At 42.2% G+C, this 19,428-nt stretch overlaps 2 protein-coding genes across 4 annotated transcripts in view; one reads left to right on the top strand and one right to left on the bottom strand.

Moving 5' to 3' along the window:
• The window catches only part of DKK3 (dickkopf WNT signaling pathway inhibitor 3), a 36,532-nt gene extending 22,589 nt beyond the window's left edge, over positions 1 to 13,943 (top strand). Inside the window, exons 5-8 of the mRNA XM_044425726.1 lie at positions 8,918 to 9,010; positions 10,779 to 10,923; positions 12,316 to 12,472; positions 13,260 to 13,943. Of these exons, the coding sequence (XP_044281661.1) occupies positions 8,918 to 9,010; positions 10,779 to 10,923; positions 12,316 to 12,472; positions 13,260 to 13,491 (627 nt within the window). The 3' untranslated portion in view covers positions 13,492 to 13,943. The remainder of the gene's footprint in view (positions 1 to 8,917; positions 9,011 to 10,778; positions 10,924 to 12,315; positions 12,473 to 13,259) is intronic.
• Positions 13,944 to 17,632: 3,689 nt separating this feature from the next.
• USP47 (ubiquitin specific peptidase 47) overlaps positions 17,633 to 19,428 on the bottom strand; it is a 79,386-nt gene continuing 77,590 nt past the window's right edge. For all 3 annotated transcript variants that reach the window (XM_044425724.1, XM_044425723.1, XM_044425725.1), the window contains one exon: positions 17,633 to 19,119. In XM_044425724.1, coding sequence (XP_044281659.1) covers positions 18,945 to 19,119 — 175 coding nt within the window. In that variant the 3' untranslated portion in view covers positions 17,633 to 18,944. The remainder of the gene's footprint in view (positions 19,120 to 19,428) is intronic.

The following is a 19,428-nucleotide window of genomic DNA, read 5'->3' as shown; positions in this document are numbered from 1 at the left end:
TCCTCCTCCTCCTCCTCCTCCTCCTCTTCTTCTTCTTCTTCTTCTTCTTCTTCTTCTTCTTCTTCTTCTTCACCTTGCTCTGCTTGTTTTTCTGTGCTTTTATGCATACTATGCATACCTTTCAGTGCAAAGTGTAGTTCATATATTTCAAACCAATGAAATGTTTCCTTGATCCTGGCAGCCCAAATCTGTTTTGAGCTGGATTGGACCTGTTGCCTAGGCTCTGACAGCATTGAAGGCAGGTATTAGCTCTGTGCCTTGCAAATCTCTGAGTCTGGGTGCCAGTGGGGGAGTTTTCCTGCCTTCCTTCTGGGCGAGAGAAAGAGTGGGAAGCTCAGTGCCTGCTTTTTCTCACCGGTGCAGGTTAAAAGACAGAACGTGCTTATCTCCCTTCAGTTTAACCAGTAAGGAGAGCAGTGAGTGCTTGCGCTTTTAATCTCTTCTCATGCTTGCTTCCACAACAGCGTGTGTACGCAGTCCTTCCTCTCCCAACTTTTGAGGTCCCCTTTCAGCAACAGTCACTAAAGGAGGTACACTTCTGCATACTGTAGGAAGCCCCCAGGCATGCACAAAGGGTCACAGGTTTTGCTGTATTCCAAGGGGTGATACTTGACTAGGCTTGTGCTGTATCTTTCCCCAAGGAGCCCAGGGTGCTTCCAGATGAGGCATTCCTTGTGCAATTTCCCTGATTCAAAGATGGAATTGTGTGTATGCGTGTTCAGAAGATGTCCCCTCCTAACCTTTTTGTATTTTCCCACTAATCACAACTCCCCACCCCTCTTTACTACAGAAAATCCAATGAGTACATGTGGGATAAATGCACAGTATTTTTTGACTGATAGTGTTGGGAGCATAATACCAAGAGATACGCTTGCTAAAAAAGATTTTACTTTTCTAAGGGTTTATTTATTTATTTAAACCATTTTTATGCCGCCCCATTCACAAAAAGCCTCGGGGCGGCTTACAACATTCATGAGCTTCATGGCTGAGTGGAAACTTGAACTCAGATCTGGGTCTATGATCAACTATTCTGTATTTGCTCAGTTCTTGGTACTTTTTGGTAGATAAGGAAACTAACAGGCCAATAAACATGCACGTTTATTGTGCAGTTTATAGGTATGCTTTTCCTGCAGATCTCATGTCCCTTAAGATACCCATCTGAATGGAGAGAGTGGTTTTGACTGCAGCAGTCTTGAGCTAAGTGGTGATGTCATCGGTTGCCGCTGCTCCTGGAATGCAATACAAAGACGAACAGATTTCTAATAGGTAGCACAGCTGTGAGTTCAAGCACTCAAAAGCATTACTCTCAAGATTGCTCAGAAACTTTAAGGGAGTTCCCAGACTTTAAATATTCTTAAACTCATAAGCCTTTCAGCCAAGTATAACTTGTGATCTTGTGCAGCGGTTCTCTGGAAATATCTTAAGAGGACAGAGACAATTCCAGGCTGCTTAATCTTATATTCAGATTTCTTGGAAAAACAGATGCCATCTTAGAGTACAACTAAATTCTTCACTGTAAGTATGTCATACATAATTGTCTATTTCCAGGAATCACTCTTGTAGGCAAAACAGGTCTTTTCTTCCTTTACTATAGTATAGAAATGTTGCTGTAAAAATACTAAATATAAGCTGATAATTCATTTAAGCTTCATTCACATGATGCAATCAAAATAATCTTAAATCAAGGGTGCTAAGTTGAACAATAACAACTGTTCACCTGGAATTTACTGAGATGATGTATGTGCATCTAAACACATTTAGATTGTTTTCCCACGTTAAGTTATGCTTCATTCAGCGCATCACCCACTGTGGTCGCCTGCAGCCCTCCAGCTTGGAGGATTAGAGACCAGCTCGCCTCCCTGCTTCTCCTCCCCTGCAAAGGCATGGATGGTTGGTTGGTTTAGGCCAGCTGTGTCTTTTGCCTCTGCTCATTAGAAGGAGGGACCGAAGCACCGCTGGGATGCCTCCTACCCCAGCAGGGCTTCATTGCTCCCCTCCATCTTCCCCAAATGCCCCCCTGTACTGGCACTGGCACTTGCAACTTCAAAGCCGTAGCTGACGTGGCAAGAATTGTGCTAGCCATGCGAGTAGAGGGAGGGCACTGAAACGCATTGCAGATCTGTCCCAGTCTTCCCCAGCCTGGTGGCCTGCATAGGCATTTGGATCGCAGCTCCCAGAATTCCCATCCAGCAGGGCTATTGATTAGGAATTCTGGGTGTTGCAGTCCAAATGTGCCTGGAAGACACAAGGTTGGGGAAGGCTGATCTATCCTATGGCAGTCGAGACAGTGGCTGGGTTCACACATCATGACAAGCATTGCTGTGCAGTTTTCACGGTGTGCAGTTGTTTGTCTGGACATGCTGATGGATGGTTAAGTGGTTTCTTACCCTAGCATGGTTCTCTCCCTCTTCACTGAGGACTGTGGGAACCATGATGCCAAGTTTAGACAGAAAAACCATGGTGCAGAAATGGAAGCCGCAGAATAGGCCATTGTTTCTGACTGCGATTTCCAAAACCAAGTGCGCCATCCTGCTCAAGAAACTACCATGGCTTGTCATCTTCCAGTGTGCTCTATGCCAGTGGCGCCCCACCCATGGAATGCGCTCCCCAGAGAGGTCTGCCTGGCGCCCTCGTTATTTGTTTTTCGGTGCCAGGCGCAGACCTTTTTAATTAAACAATATTTTAACAATTTTTAATATCATCTATAGGTTTTTTAAATTGCAGCCAGGGTGAATCTGGATTTTATGTGCGCTATTTGTATGGTGTTTATTTATTGTATGTAAGCTGTCCCAAGGCTCATGCGAATGGGACTGCGTACAAACACCCCCCCCACCAAATAAATAAATAAATAAATAAATAAATAAATAAATAAATGGCTTTAATCACTTATGTCTAAGTAATATTGCTGAGTTTTAATCAAGACAAATGCGTGCGCGCACGCGCGCACACACACGAGGTGTGACACAAAAATAACTGGATTAGTAATAAAAAAATATTGATGAATTGCAGCATTCTGAACATTGTCACCTTCTATATACTCCCCCCTCCCGATCTCTACACCACTTCCGCCATATTTTCCATTGATTGAAACAGTGCCGGAAGTCTTCTTACATGAGGCTCTTCAACAGGCTTGCCGTTTTTGTCTTCACTTCATCCATTGATGCAAAACATGTTCCCTTCAGGTCACTTTTGATTTTCGGGAACAAGTAAAAATCACAGGGAGCTAAATTGGGTGAATAAGGAGGATGATTGAGGACAGGAATGTTTTTTCCACTCAAAAACTGCTTTATGGAAAAGGCATTGTGCGCGGGAGTACAATGTTGAGTTGCTGTTCGATTCCCCGCCCCTCCAACATTATCATGGTAACACGTGTCGCGAGTGTAGTTCGAATACTGACCACACTATTCATAGGCTATTCCTAGCCGTTTCGCGGTTTGAGAGGGTGTGTAGGAGGAGATACAATTTTATAATATATGTCTAGCTGACCTCCAGACGATTTTCCAGGAAAGCCCTAAGCACAATCTGGTTATTTCTGTGTCTCACCTCGTCTATATCACAATAATTGGTCTTGAATAAAAATATGGAATTCAATGACATTTAGCAAATATATTTGTGATACAGTAATTATTTCTTTTACTCCATCGTTTCTCATGAATATGTGTTCTGAAAACACATCTTTTGTGGCTAGACGTGAGAAGATCCTCCTTGTTACCTTATTTGATACATTCCTCTTAGAATACTGTAACTTTGTAGATTACCATGAATCTGTTCTTGTTTGGATTCCTTTCATATCAGTGAAGGGTGAGCCAATCATGAACGGCTAACGGTCTGACACTTCTGTCTTCCATGTGGGAAACCGCAGTACTAAGAGATCAAGTTGAGTTGCACTGGGCTTTGGGATTTCTTATTTTTAAGCCAGAATTTTCTTGGAGGAATCAGGACAATTAATTTCTTAATTTCTCAAAGGAAGGTGGTAGAAACATGAAAGATCTGTCACAATCTGTACAGCAACTTGGCAGTTCTGGAGAAGGTTCTAAACTGAGAGGTTTTCAAGATTTCCCAAGAGTATGATCATGAAGTTTGCTATTGCAAAATAGAATTTATGTACCCATTTCACATACAGAGAGACAGAGTCAGGAGACCCTTGCTAAATAGTGTGTTGGCCTTATGTTTGATTAGACCAATTAGGGTTTGGCTCTAGCAAATATCTAAACCCTTTGCAGAGCCTCCGTAAATTTCATTACCTTTACCCTAGTGCCAAGTGATGTCATTTCTAATAATTCTAAAATGTCTCATTTAGAAGTAGTCTGTGCTTCATCTCTTTACTTTTTCCAGTGCTTGGCAATTCAGATACTGTTCTAAAAGTGTGAATTCCTGAAACATAAAATTATGTTAAGACTAATTGATTCACTTCCTTGTCATGCAGTGGGATTTCTGGGTCCATAAACTTCTGTCTGCACAACCAAAAATTAAGAATGTTGTCACGATGCAGTAATCCAAACCATTATTTTTCATATAACATTACCATCTCTATAATTACAGTCATATAAATGGATCTCCATATACATTTTTCTGCATCGCTCAGCAGTTTTGACTGTCTGCAGAAGTACTTGGAAAAGATTTAAGCTAAATGGCATTCAATGAAGTCTATAGTAGCATTTCTAAGATGTTACCCCTTCTGTGTGCTGACTGCTAACTTTTGGAAATTACTTAAGCCGGAACCTGATCCAAAACCTAGACATGGGGCAAATGACCAATCCAAATGCAGAATATTAAAGTTCACATTTAAATATATAAACTGTTCTGCATTGGTTCTGGGGAATGCAGTTTTCAAGAGCATTAGTGTCCCATTTAGGGTGCTCTCCTTGTTAGAAAGAAGCCTCCAGACTTGGCTTCTTGTCCCCAGTGCCTGGCTGGGCTGAAGCTGGCTGGGCAGGAGGTGCAGTGGAGCTGGCCCTGGGTTCTCCTTTCTCTGAGCATTGCATTTTTTCCTATATGGGTTTTTTTTGCCTCCAAGATGGAAGGAAGGAGACTGGAGGAGGGTCAGATTTGCTTGTATCCTGCCTTTCTAGTTCCCTCTCCATTTTGCCCGCTGGAACCCTGTGCCAAGTTTTCTGACCTTGGAGGGCAAACTGGCAGGGGAGAGATCGGATCCTTGACTGCCACCCCCCCCCCCCCAAGTGTGGAGATTTGTCTTCAGCCTCCAAGGGAGAGACTTCCACTATTCTGTGGCCACTCTAACAGGTCTGTTTTCTCTGTTTGTTAACTGCATTTCTAATAGCTAAAGCTCTCTGAGTGGTTCACACAGTAAAGGTTAAGACATAACATACACAAATTCAGTAAAAAGTGATACTTACAATGAATTAAAATAGCCACAGAATAAAACTAAAATAAATCCAACAGGACAGCAAGGATTTAAAAGAAATTGGAATCACTAATGTATTTTAAATATGACTTTAAAACTGGAATGCCTGGAGAACAGGTAGGGCTTCACCCCACTTTACACCATAGGTTTCAGGTTAAGCAGTTGGGAAGGGCCACTACCAAAAAGGCCCTTTCCTGATAGCCACTCAACACACCTTTTTCAGGGAAGGTAACCAGTGAAGGGCCTCAAAGAGTGACTTTAGGGTCCAGGTAGGTGGTAGGAAATGCTCCTTCCGGTAATTAATTCCAAGCTATTTAGGGCTGTAAAGGTTAACACCACTACTTCAAATGGTACTAGAAATGCACTGAAAGCCAGTACATATGGCAAACATTGACACAATATTGTGTCGTCCAGACCCAAATTGAAAGGACTCCTTGGTCTATCACTATTGTTATACATTTTACAAAATCTAATTTGGAATCCAAAAGTATCATGCTAAGTGGAATGAAAAGATCACAATCTTGTACTTAACCCTATGCCTGTCGTTACTAGACCTCCATTTAAATATATATATTCGAATGGTAAAAATATAGCCCTGGTCTGTCAAAGTTGTACATTCACAACAAAGACAGGATTAATCCCTTGTAATTGGAGTTCAGTCCTTTTCCAGTCATCTTTTCCAGGGTGCCTTGTTTCCTTGAATCACATACGGACATGATTCATAGTTGGCAGCTCTTTTAAGTTCGATACCAAGATTTTAAAAAAAGCTCGTAACTGGGATTTCACTGAACTACTGACCAAGACTGAATGTAATAGGATATAGTGCATTGTACTGGATACTGGCACAGTAGTGCAAAGTATCCAGCACTTTCTTTAGTCTTACCAAAGGAAATGAGAGCCATTTTAAGAAGCTAAGGCAAGATTCAGAAAGCTAGTCTGAGAAAGACGAACTGGCTTGGGGAGCCTGGTCCTCCAGGTTGTGTGACTCCGACCTGGTTAGCCCCAGCTAGCTTCACCCATTATCAGGCCTGAAGGGAGTTCGAGTGCGAGAACATCTGGAGAGCCATTGGTTCCCTGAATGTAATTGGGAGCTAGTGGTGCTTCTTTGGAAGTGTGCCTCTAAGGGGACATCAGCAACAGCTTCCCTCTCCTTTCCTTCCCCTGCAGGATCACAGCACCGGCTACCTGTGCCAATGGCTCTTTGATGCCCTGTTGAAATTAAGCTCATTCATCTGAGTAGAAGAGCCGGCAGATGGCAAGCCGAACATTTTGCACACTCTTTAGCTCATGGCTATTTGCATAAGGTTGGAGTAGTGCAAGCCTGGCTAGAATTGTTTTTAATGCTTCAGGGCTGTATCTCAGTTCGTGGAAGACTTTGAAATGCAGTAAACCATCGCAGAGGGCTTCTCCCTGCATAAAGGAGGAGTGTGGGGGACACCGTGTGGCTGGACTGCCCAGATCACAGCTGCAGTGTGTGGGTAGCGAGACGGCTGCTGTGGTGGTTGATGCCACTGGATCCCTGGCTGGGCCAGGCATGTGGTGGACTCACCGTGGTCACAAACATGCGTGGAAGTGTGGCTGGGGCCAGGTCAAGCTACACTGTCGGGGAATCAAACCTGGCTGTGCAGAGTGATTGTGAGCAGCATCTGTTTGCACATTATCTAAAGCAAATCTTCAGCCTCAATTAGCAAAAGGGTCTGTGCCAAATATACTTGTTTAAAAAGCTTTTGCTACTGGTAGAAGACCTGTAGAAAGTTAAAACCAAATGCCATTTCTCTTCTGCATGAAGAGCAAGCTTGAAAGACTGACAGAATGAAACCTGGCTCCAGAGAGAGAGCATACCGAATATGCTCTGAAGGCAGATGGGAAGTTCTCGTTGCTGCCACCCTGTCCTTAATGCTAGAAAAGCCATCAAAGCTCAAGCATGGCTGAATATGAGTAACTTGCAGAGCTCCATCGAAGCTCAAGCACGGCTGAATAAGAGTAACTTACAAGAGCTGTAAATGTGCCAAGATAGGCCCACCCCTGGTATTGGGGCTTGGATAGTGTAACTCTTTTTGAAGTTGCTTTAAACATGCACAGTAAGCTTCTGTTTACCCGTCTGTATTTCCAAACTTGAAGTTCTCAATTTTTGGAAAAATAGCTATACATTTAATATAATGAAATTTGGCTACCTGGGTCAGCTCGTCATACAAGAGCAGTCGTTTGGCCTGTATTGTGAAAGACCGTTCTCTTTTCTTCCATGAGGACGAAGGGGCTTTCCATTTAACAGACTGCTGGCTGGAGTAGGAGAATGAGATGCTGTGGGAGATGGGGGCCAGAGCCCACCCGGCTGAGTGGCCTTCTGAAGCAGCTTTGGCCACTGGAGAGGTCTTGGGTTGGGGCAGCTCTCTTCACAGGCTACTCCAACAAGCAGTGGGTTGATCAGGTATCTCTCCTGTACGGTGCAGTACGTAGGACTGAGGTAGCAGATGTTGCTGCTGAGATCTTTGGAGGAGGCCTATTTCCTGGTACCATTAGGGGAAGTGGACTACCCTTCTCCAAAGAGGTCTCCTCTGTGGAGGCATTCCCAATTTTAGAAGGCCCCTCCAAGGGAGTTAAGGGGTTCAATCCAGCACTGTCGTTCTGCCGATGGAACTGCCCTTGCTGGTACAAAGTGCCTTCTCTATTCTCTTCCCCCTGCAGCTCCCTTGCACCCTGCAGACTTGACCTGGAAGACTGCGACTGTGCAGGGCAGTAAAATAACGAGGCCCAGACTCTGACAGTGCAGGCAGGATGCTGTCTGACTGCCTGCCCCCAGGTTTCTTTGCTCCCTCCGACCTTGGCTGCAATTCTCGCATTAGCTGGAGTTGCAGAAGAGAGTATTTTTTCCAGCAATCATTGATCATTTCCTATTGTGCTCCATGGTATTTCGGGGTGCCTTGATCTCCAAAGGGCAATTAAAACCAAATAGCTTTGCAAAAGTCCTGCTCCCGGTGGAGATGAAAACTGTTAGAAACTGATTGTTCATATGGCTTAATGTCACTGCCTGAGGTTTAGGGCTTTCTCTGGGCTGTCTGGCTATGAGACTGTCAAAAATGAACACCCGCACTTCAACATTTGCCAGTATGCCACTGGCGCAAGTGTGTATGGACCGTACCTGTTCTGTGGATGGAGTGATTTTGGCTCCAACCCAAGATCTGTATTGTTTTCGATGCCAACTTCAAACACCTCTGCTTGCCCAGAAGAACTTTGAAACTGGAAATATAGTTCAAGTTCAAATTTTAATTTAATTTTTGACTGATTTTATTTATTTTATGTGTTTTCTGGCCTCCATTTAACTTTTACTGCTGTATGCTGTATTTATAATACTGTGAACACTACTCAGGTTCACTCTCCTTTGTTGATGGAAGATGCAGAATATAAGTTTTCAAAATAAATAAATATTAGCCAAAGTTTTAAAAGTTTCAAGCAAAAATGAACATCCACTGTTACATGCAGTTTTTCCAATCAACCAAACTAATGATTTAAAATATTGTGCATTTACTAATGATATGTTAAATTTTTTCTCAGGAGTGCATTATTGATGAAGATTGTGAGACTGGAAAATACTGTGAATTCTCTGGTTTGGAGTACAAGTGTCATATTTGCAAACCTCCACACAAAGTAAGCACTGTAATTTTTCCCTCGTGATCTTTGTCAAGGTAGGCTGAAGTATTTGATTGACTGACCCCATGAAGGTAATCTGTGGTGTGGTCGCTGCATGATGCCAATGCCATATTAGCAATATCCCCTCTCTGGTACCATTCAATCACTTTTATGTACAAGAAGCCCAGGATGAAACTGGGAAAGCATTGATAAAATGTCCATAATATTTTCCCTTTTCGGAGTAGCTGAGACTCAAGGAAGAGTTGAAAAGGTGGATGGCACTGAGAGCTGCCAGTTCGATACTTGAGACGGAGAGAATTGTCTTGCTCAGTGGAGGATGTAGCCTCCGCTCCCTTTTGGTGCAGCTACTTTTGCCGCTCTCCCTCACCCCATTTTTGGTGCTTTTGAACTGACAACTCTCCCGCTGGCCCCTGGCAACTGGCCCTGTTGCCTCGTCAGGGTCTATTTCTGTCACCTACTCCACTTCATCTCTTCTTTTCACAGCTGAAATATACAAAGAAGTTGAGCAGGCACATATTGGGCAGCCATTAGGTTGCACTTATGAAAGACTAACCAAACTAATGGTTTAAAAAAATCATGGAAATGTTTTCTGGAGCCGAAAGAGGACCACTGAGCCAATTACACATTTTTGAGGCTCCAGGAGATTGAGAGAGAGAGAGAGAGCAGCAAACTAGAAGTGGTAGCAGTTGGGGCAAGGCTGAGCCAAGATGGTTCTGCCTCAAATGGCCCTGGAGAAAAGCTAGAGGACCAAGAGGGAAAGAAGAGTGGAGGAACAAGCTTTGAGCTTGAGCAGGTGTGGGGTGTCCCTTGTGTTTTGCTCCACAGACAGTCGACACTGTGTAGCTTAGAGTGTTATGCAGACCTGCCCAATATATTCGAACATTTCTATGATACCATAAAACATAATAAGGGCAAAATCTCCCACAGAACTGTTCCACCACTTTCCCCTTGCCTAGACACAGAACTGTCTTTGTCATGTGCCTGACAATGTTGTTGAAATCCATGTTTTCCATGAAGATGTTGGCAGAACTGCCTAGTCTCCATGCCCAGTTATAGCTACACCTAAGTCAGTATCAGAGTGAATGCTGCGCTTTCCTGGCTCATCTCACCCCACTTCCTTTGCCCTTGCCTGCCTTTGTTGGTCCCTTTAGGTCAGTTTTCGAGGTTGCAAGCTGCTCAGGCAGAGGCCTCCCCTGTCACTCCTTATGAAGTGCTGTGGTGGTGAGAAAGGGAGAAAGCAGCATTTGATTGCTAAAATAAAGTCATGGGGCATCTTAAAGACGAACACATGAATTCTGACATAAGGTTGCATGGGCTTTTGTCAAGTAAAAGCGTGAATCTTTAAGGGGCCACAAACCAGTCTGTTGTTTTTGCTGCAAGAAAGTTGCTGCTGGGATTTTGCTCCTCGAAATCACTGCAGTTTATGTACTACAGCAAAGAACAGTCTGACTTTTATCTTTCCTATCATAATCTAGGATGACATCATAGCTAGTTTTGCCTTGCTGTTTTATCTGCTTTGCCCACTCTGGTCAAGCATGCCATATCTCCAGAATTTGTGTGGGTGTGTTTGGCAGACAGAACTGCTGCATAATTACTGTTGAGGTTGCGGTGAGGCACGTGCTTCATGGCCGAAGTCAACACGAGAGCAGAATGCGTGAAAGTTCAAGCTCTACATAACTTGGCTGTAAACTGGTTGTGTTGGGGGGGGGGGGGACTCTTGATGCCGAAGGGTTAACTGAGTGTGTGCTTCCATCACTGTTCCAAGCATTGCTCTCGAGATGTGGAGTGCTGTGGAGACCAGCTCTGTGTCTGGGGAGAATGTGCCAAGGCTGCCTCCAGAGGGGAGAATGGCACCATTTGCGAGAACCAGCAGGACTGCAACCCTGGCACGTGTTGCGCGTTTTCTAAAGGTCAGTCCTTCTAGCACACGTTCTGCTGCTCCTTGTGCTTTCCGCAGGAAGACGGGCCAACTAAGTAACCACATCCATGCATGAGTCGGTTTTGCTGTTCTGTTGCTGTAGAAGGCTTGTACTGGAGCACATAAAATGTGATTTTTACCATTGGCTGAGGTGTAAGTGGAAAAGCAGCTGGTTGGACAACTGAGCATCATATCCCGGCACAGCATATTTCACATCTAGGTGGCACCTGCGAGTACCTGCAAAGGGACAGCAGGTTCCTCAGGCAGAAATTCTTCTCTGCATGGAAGATTGTCATGCTAAGAGGATGTGCTCTTTCAGACTCTGTTTCAGGGTTTCAGTAGGCAGTGTGGCTGGCAATATCAGTTGGCAACGCTACAGAGGAGTAGTTTTGGCTTTGAGAAGTTTCCCCAGGCTTAGCTATAAAACATAGCATCATCCTGTAGGTTTCCACTCAAACCTGTCGGTTTCCTATTCTGTGCCCAGTCATGTTGCTGTTGGCTCTCCAGACAACAGCTTGGTGTGCAAGACTTTAATAGTTCTGTGAAGCATCTTTCTCATGGTCACAAAATGGGAAACAAGCATTGTCAGTGGAAAGAGGTTTCCCATACAACTTATCATCTTATGAGTTGGTAGAAGGTATTCCCACTAGTCCTCAGTCTCTAAACATTTGTAAAATAAGAATAACAATGATCAAAAACCGGTTTTGAGAAGATAACCAAGACAAAGACTCTAACATAACAAACAAAAGTGGATGAGATTGATTATATTATTATTAGTTATTGATCAGGTTTTGTACACTGTAACAAAATGAATGGAGTCGCGGACACCTTGGTGTTCCTTGTTGGCTGGGTGTATTTCCCTTGATTCCTGTACTTTGAGCAGGACAGGCTGTTGGACAGCTTTCCCCAGCCTGGTGTGAGGGAAAGGGGTAGTTGTAGTTCAGCATACCTGGAGGACGCACCAAGTCAGAGATGTCTGCCTAAGCTGTACTGAGGGTATCGTGAGTGTGGTTGCTGCAGGATGGAGACATGCTGCCCTCCGGATGGGATTTGGGTACCTCCTTCCTTGGTGGCTTCTTGAGGGACTGGCCATGTGAAAGGCTCATTGTTAGCAGGAAAAGGCAAGCTGATGCAAGGAGATGCTTACGTAACTCAATATATTTGTGTCATGTTGCTAGGGATTATTTTGGACTAACTCACCACTAGTGACAGATCCAGCTTTACTCATACTTGGACTATATGCCCTGAAATCCATGGGGCTTAGGTTGCTCATGACTATCTTAATCACTGGATTTCACTGGATTTTAGAATGTCTTCTCTAAATATGGCTAAATCTGGATCCAGTAGTAGGAATCTAACTGAGTTCTCCAACTCTTGCCTGCAGACCTTCTTTTCCCTGTGTGCACACCGTTACCCAGAGAGCAAGAACCTTGCCATGACCCTTCAAATAGGTTTCTCAACTTCATTACATGGGAACTGGAGCCAGATGGAGCCCTTGATCGTTGCCCTTGTGCACATGGATTAATTTGTCAGAGGCAGAGGTAAGACAGCTTCAGTGTTAGAAGACTCCACTGTTGACTTCCCAAAGTTTGTCTGGTGAGCAAAACGTGTGTGTAAACAAGACCCGAACTAGTCTTGAACTTAATCATGTAAATGTTATTCACTGTTATATAAATAGTAGCCAAGGAGAAACCTGAGCAGCTTAGGGCAGCCTTATCCAATTTGGTGTCTCCCAAAACATCTTGCAGGACAACTCTTAATAGTCTTGACTACTGACCAAGCTGGTGGGGACTGATGGCAGTTGATATCCAAAGACAATGGGGGAAAACACCAGGTTGAAGGCCGCCCTGGCATCTATTGGTGTTGGGGAGGGAGCAGGTTCAGTGAGGAACTTTAATTCTTTTCCCACTAACAAAATTATTTTCCTCAAAGCTGTTTGCTTTGGCACCAGTGCAGGTTTCCCTAGAAGTACAAATAGCTGCTTTGGATTAACAGATAAACAGGACTATCCCTCTGAATTTTGGATTTGTATATGTTTACCTTACTAAAGACCAGGCTCAAATTGTACTTACTGTGCTTACTGCTTAAATCTTTTTGCAGTCAATGCCACAGGTTAGTCATGACTAAAGCTTTTCCAAGGTTGAACTTCAAAACAAAATTTGAGGAGTTGAGCTGTGGTCATTTGTTTGACCACATATACTATCCCGAAGTAGTCACATGTGCTCATATTCTCATTCATAGGCACACTTGCATATTTCTGCAAAAATTATCTAATGAAACTGTGTGTTTTATCTAATAAAAATTGGAATGTGTGTTTCTTCCCCTCAGCCATAGCAGTGATTCCCTCTGTGAGCCAACTTTTCACAAGAACCAAACTGGAGCTAAGGAGACTCCTCTGCTAGAGGATGGAATATCACTTCTGGATTTTGTAGCTCAAGATACTCCTGGTGATTATGAAGAGAGACTGATCAAAGAAGTACAGAAAGGTTTGGGAGAAGAAGTTGATGATTCAAAGGCACTGGATATGGCCAGTGAGCTGTTTTTTGGAGATGAAATCTAAATGAGTGAATCAGGTTTATTGGTCATACACAGGCTTAGCAACTGAGCTATTTGTTTGATAAAACACACGCACACTCCAAACCCTCCCTTTCTGCTGGATAGAAGTGCAATGATTGGGGACGTATTTGACATTGTTATCCTCTGCTTTGACACATAATCTTCTAAAGCTCAAACTAATTCTACATTAAGCATCCAACATGGGCAGTGATTCCTTTAAGCACACATTATTGAGTTTTAAACCAAACATATTTTTAACTTGTTAATCAATAAATTAATTAGTCTATTTAAGTCTATTAGTGGTGGTTTGAGCTCAGCATTTTCTGTATATATTGTTTGTTCTCTTAAAAAAAGAACTTTCAGAAGAACCTTCTTGAATTTTAGACTGGGTTTTTAATACATGTACTGTTCTTTTTTTAAAAAAAAATATAAATATCTCTGGAATTGCAATAATCAGCACTGCTTTTGTGAATTTTTAAACAGTAACTTCAGATAACATGTAAAGAATAAGAATTTGCATCCACCAATGGAGAATATCAATGCTAGTATGGCATTCAATAGGAGTAGGAACTCTTCTGATCTCTCCAAATCCTTCCTTGTGCAACTCCAGTGTTACGAGGAGAGTGGTGGCGATCCCAAGTTGCCCACTCGAAGAACAAGTGTTGGCACATCCCGATTTCTAACCGAGCACTTACAATTGTAATAAAGCGACTTTGTTACAATTAAGCATGTAGATCCTAGTGTCCTTAAAAAGGGTGTCACTGTTGTTATTGTTAACACTGCCACAAATATTGATGGCTTACAGAGGAACAAGAAAGATGTCTTTGCTTTTCAAAAACTGCGAACTGTGTTAAGTTGCCATAAGGGAAACTAAGTGTTTGCCTTTTGTGAGACATGTAAATGTCCAAAGTTACTTTCATTTTCATATTTCTCATCAGCTTGTCCTGAAAGTACTGTCCAGGTCGTCATGTGGCGGGGTGGTGATGGGGGGCAGTTGCAGCCTTCAGCAAGCAATTACCACACACAGCTGTAGAAAGGAGAGACTTCCTTCCTGCTGGGACAGCAACTGGCCCCTAACCCCCCTCCCCAATTTAGGCTTGGTCCAGAAAGAGAATTTGGCCTACAGCTCCCACCACCCCTCACCACTGCCTCTGCTGGCTGGGCTTAGTTGGACCGTCAAAAAATGCCTCCTTGTCTTGAAAGGGGTAGTAGGTTGCTCAATATTACTTGTATGTATTACAACACTTTTTCATGGACATTAAATAGCCATTTTCTCTCCCCAGACTCTGGATAAACACCTTAAACCTTCTAACTATCCGGGGTTTCAGTTACTGGCATTCATTACAACTATCTGGGGCTGACAAAAGCTGAAATCCATACTATGTGGAGGGCATTGAGTGGCAAAAGCTGGCACAGTGGTTGGGCAAGGCTTAAAAACTTGCAGCTTGTTCATTCAAACTCGTTCAGCTGAGTTTGACAAGGTACTTCTGTACCCTGCTTTGTTAGATTTCCAGGAACAGTTCTAAAATTTAATTTTGTGCCCAGTGGGGGTTGATAGTTTATGACTATAGTTTTCATACTGTGAAAGTCTGTTCATTGAAATCTATTTTCTAAATACTTTTTTACATGGCCTCAATGGGCTCATCCCTCTTCTATGCTGTCTGACATGGCAAGCCTCAGTGGGGAGGCGTTTCCCTTCACTTCTCTCAGCAGTTACTCAAGTAGAGCTGGTGCCTGTCATAAAATCTTTTGACATCATCAAAATGGCACTTCATTTTCATGGACAAGGTGCATAATAGGGAGATCCAGCAAGCAAAAGTAGCCAGAATTATGAAGGTTGCTCAAGCACCTGTCTCTAAATTGCGTAAAAGCTGACAAATAAATGATAGTCCAATAATGTTAGTTCAGTCACACTGAAATCCCTGGTAGGAAGTCTTAGGAACTGGAGATGCATTCACCTATTTAAGAATGTAGAGCCATTGGCACTGAGAATGAGATTTCTTCTTTATTTATTTATTAAAACATTTTTATGCCGCCCCGTTCGCCGAAGTCTGTTTCAGAGCCTGATATGCAAAACAGAGTTTCTAGTCCTGATGACATGAGAACCTGGTTCTCAATTCTCAAAGCTCTTCCTGTCAAGAAAGAGTGTTGTGTTTAGAATCCAAGAGTATGATCTCCAGGGAAGACCTTCCATGTATTCCTGGATATTTCCTCCTTTAAATAAGGAAATAGTGTTGCCATTTTCTTTTAGTGCCGTTCCTAAGTCTTCCCACCTGAAGTAATGGCACACTATTCATGAAAAATAGTTGTTGTTTTTTAATATAGGGAATTTGAGACTCTCCTTTACAATTATCAACACAGAGGTACAAGGCTGCATTTATAGTATATCTCAAACCACTTAACTCCTGATACCAGGCCACCATAACTTTTTTCCTTATACAGGGTCCTAGTTTCTGCAGCTGAAAATGTTCTCCAAAGGCAACAACTTAGTAACCTACTGCTCTAAGCATCGTATTTAGTAAGTTCTGACTGTACAAGATGCATTTGGCTGACAAGTTATTTCATACACAAATTTGTTACAGCCTATTTGCCAAACTGCCCATTGCAGTACCTATGGAGAAAGAGGAGTTTGAACAAACCTGTTTTGTGGTATGAGCCCTGTCAGATGTCCTTACTTTCCTCCTTAATAAAATTTCCACTTTATTTCATATACGGATTAGACATGTTTTGATCCATACATTGGAGCTTTTCTGGGTGTAACATGAGTGCTAGCCCCTCTTTATGGCATCCACAATGGATCATCATCCACCTAGGAAGCCTTGAGACAAGTCTTTGCAGCAGTGAGCTTTCCCTTTCCCCAGAGCAAAGAGAAGCATTGACTTGTCAAGTCTTAAAATTTAGCAAGACCAATTTCAGTGTAATTCAGGTATTTACTTATTGGAGAGTGGGGTTTGAATAGTCCATTGCTTCAACTTTCAAATGATGCTGTGTAGGCAATTAAATCAAGAGCACTCCCTGGGAGACTATAATTGATAATTTTGCACAAGAGGGCTCAGATCTGTTAGGGCAATTTTCAGTGGCCTCCACTACATTCAAGTCTCCAGGTGTGCCAGAAATTTATTTCCTTCCATTTACTTCCCAGATATTTGTGTATATTGGTAAACTTTCTTTTGTACTGTCAGGAAATCACAGTAAATGCAACAGGAAGTGCTCCAAAAAAGAACCATGGAAAGGAAAGAGTATTTTTTTTTCTTTTGAGACTTGGATATGTGCTGAAAAAGTGAAGAAAATGGAGAACTCTCAGTACAGCACTTAACAGTTAAGAGGATTACATTATTAAGTAGGTGATCTTCCTTTGTGTGCATCATTCACTGCTGCTTTTCCTCCTTCACTATTATTTTTCAATTGACAGCCAGGGAATTGGTCCCTGGCGACTGCACACATTTTCAATTGTGCTTTACATTATCAATTGGTTTCCTACTGCAATTTACTGTTAACTTTGATAGCTGAAGCAGATAAATTAAGAAAAATAGACAACACATACTAGACAGCTGTAAATGTGCTGTTGCATACGAATTCATGACGATTTTAAAAAAATACAACCTCGATTCTATTTTGAGGCTCCAAAAGAAAGATGGTAGTGACCATAGCAGGGAGTGGGAGACAAGACTGCTTCTGCTGCAAAGAGCATTATAACACTAGCTGGAGGAAAGAATAAAGGGCAGAAACAAACAATGGTGAACTTGATTATGGGTTGTACACATTGTTGACTACACATTGCATAGCCTATTTGCAGGGTAGCTTAAGTGTGACAGCCAGTCTCCAACAGAAAAGACACAAGGAAACAGGTATAAACACGGAGAGCTAAATCTGGCTTCTCTCATGGCATATCATTGTGTACCTTGGCACCTTTGACACTGGAAATTGGAAAGATACTCAAAAGCCATGTTGGCTTGCACACAAGGAATAGCACCTGAGAGTCTTCTACAACTGGCTACAAGCCCTCAAGTCATCTTTTGACTGTATCACATTCGAAAACTAAATTCAAAAGCTAGAGTGGTGGCAGCAGGGAGAAACGTACCATCAAACCTCTCTTTTGAAAGTTATCTTTTCATGAAAGTATTAAAACAAGTCCAGCTCCATGGTTAATAACAACAGAAGGAACAAATGTTTTATTGGCATGTTCACTGTTGTAAACAGCATCTGGCATGAAAAAGTTTACCAAAAACTTTTATTGATAGAAATTAGATGGTATTTCCAAAAACAAAACTCCCTACAGAATTGTTTGCAATTGATCTTATAACATAGCAAAGCAAAATCTTAATTGACTAAGCTTTGCAATGAAATTATGTCTACTGCATCGGCCTGCACCACATTCTGAACTACTGATGGGTTTATAGTGGGAGGTGTTAAAAGATGTCCAATTGTTTTTAAACCCTACATATAAAAACTATGAATCAACTCCAGGGGAAAAAATAAAGAATGACTTGCAATGGTACTAGAAATTGCAAACTTTTAAGAGCTCCAAAACAAAAATGTACAAAAATAAGTAGCTGAACAACAAAACAAAAAACTCCCCAAAACTCGTTAACCAGGGAGAATCACAAATCTATGTACCCAGCACTGCCAAACATAAAATGAGTACAAATTTAAATAGGCAGCTATACTTTTAAATGTACACAGTGAATATTGATATGTGGAAACAAATACCATAGTAAGCAGCTGAAATGTAGTACTGCTAACTCAGAAGGGGAGAGTTGTATTTACACACTGAATGGAAGTGAAGTTGCCTGCATCCTATAACCTAAATAAAAATCAGTTACAACACTTCTGCAAAATGAAACACCACCTGCTGGTAATGGTAACTTCTGCTAAAAATACCTTTTGTTTCAGATGTCCGGCTTTGTGGTGGAGAAAACTAATGAGATCAGATAAAAATTTAACATTGAGGGCTGAGTTGTGCCAATTCTATCCCATTTTCAGTCCATTTCCACTCGGGTGCTTTTTAAAAAGCCACTGTCACATTTACTTCAGAAATCTTCAATGAGGTAATGTGTGTATCAGTGAACAAACAGAAAATAATTCATTCATGGCCTTTGCACAGCTTTTATTATCAAGCTATGAATATCCTGTTTGAGGCTAGTTTACTAGCTACTGCTATGTGCACATTGTCCTCAATTTTCTCTTTTTACCCGCCCCACCCCAGTTTTGTGTTTGTCTTTTTTTATTTGCACATCCCTTTTCTCTTTACAGTACATTTGACTATAGTGCACAACATGATTCCAAGTCAAATAGTTACCTGACTGGGCACTGAGCTTGACTGGGCTGCAGTTTTACCAATCAGTGCTGGTGACTTTCCTTCACACCTCATGTCCTGCCATAACAGCACTACACAGTGGTAGTGAAACTCTTTCACACTTAACAAAAACATCCCCAGAGAAAATGCTGAAATAAATATCAGTCTTGAGTCAAATCTTTATTTGGTGCTCCGTCCAGATATATTTTTAGTGCTTTTTCTTTACGAGGGGAGTAGGTCACACGGTGTCCAGTTTTCTGAAGTCTGCTGCTTTCTTTTTTCATTAATTCATTTCTCTGTTCTTCTGTCAATTCCACCATTTCTTCAGTTTTATCCCTTTTATATAAACAGAACAAATTTAAGTTCCATAATAGTACACGCATATATATTGTATGTGTTATTTGTGAGCATGTATACACACAGAGACACACTGTGCACGCGTATGTGCATATATTTTATATTACTATATTAATATAAAGAGCCAGAATTTTACGGTAAATTTCTTCTGTATAATGTTAGTCAAGTAGCGGTAGCAAAACTATGCACACTGGATAAAGTCACCTGCCTTCATGTGGCCACCTGGTGAAAACAGGCAAGAACAGCCAGCACCTATGCAAAAGCCAGCACTAAAGGGGCACTGCAAAT

The sequence above is a fragment of the Varanus komodoensis genome, unplaced genomic scaffold, assembly GCF_004798865.1.
Source record: "Varanus komodoensis strain SLA01 unplaced genomic scaffold, ASM479886v1 scaffold16, whole genome shotgun sequence".
NCBI lineage: Eukaryota > Metazoa > Chordata > Lepidosauria > Squamata > Varanidae > Varanus > Varanus komodoensis.
The sequence above is the reverse complement of the archived record's forward strand: the minus strand, read 5'-3'. Positions and strand labels throughout refer to the sequence as shown.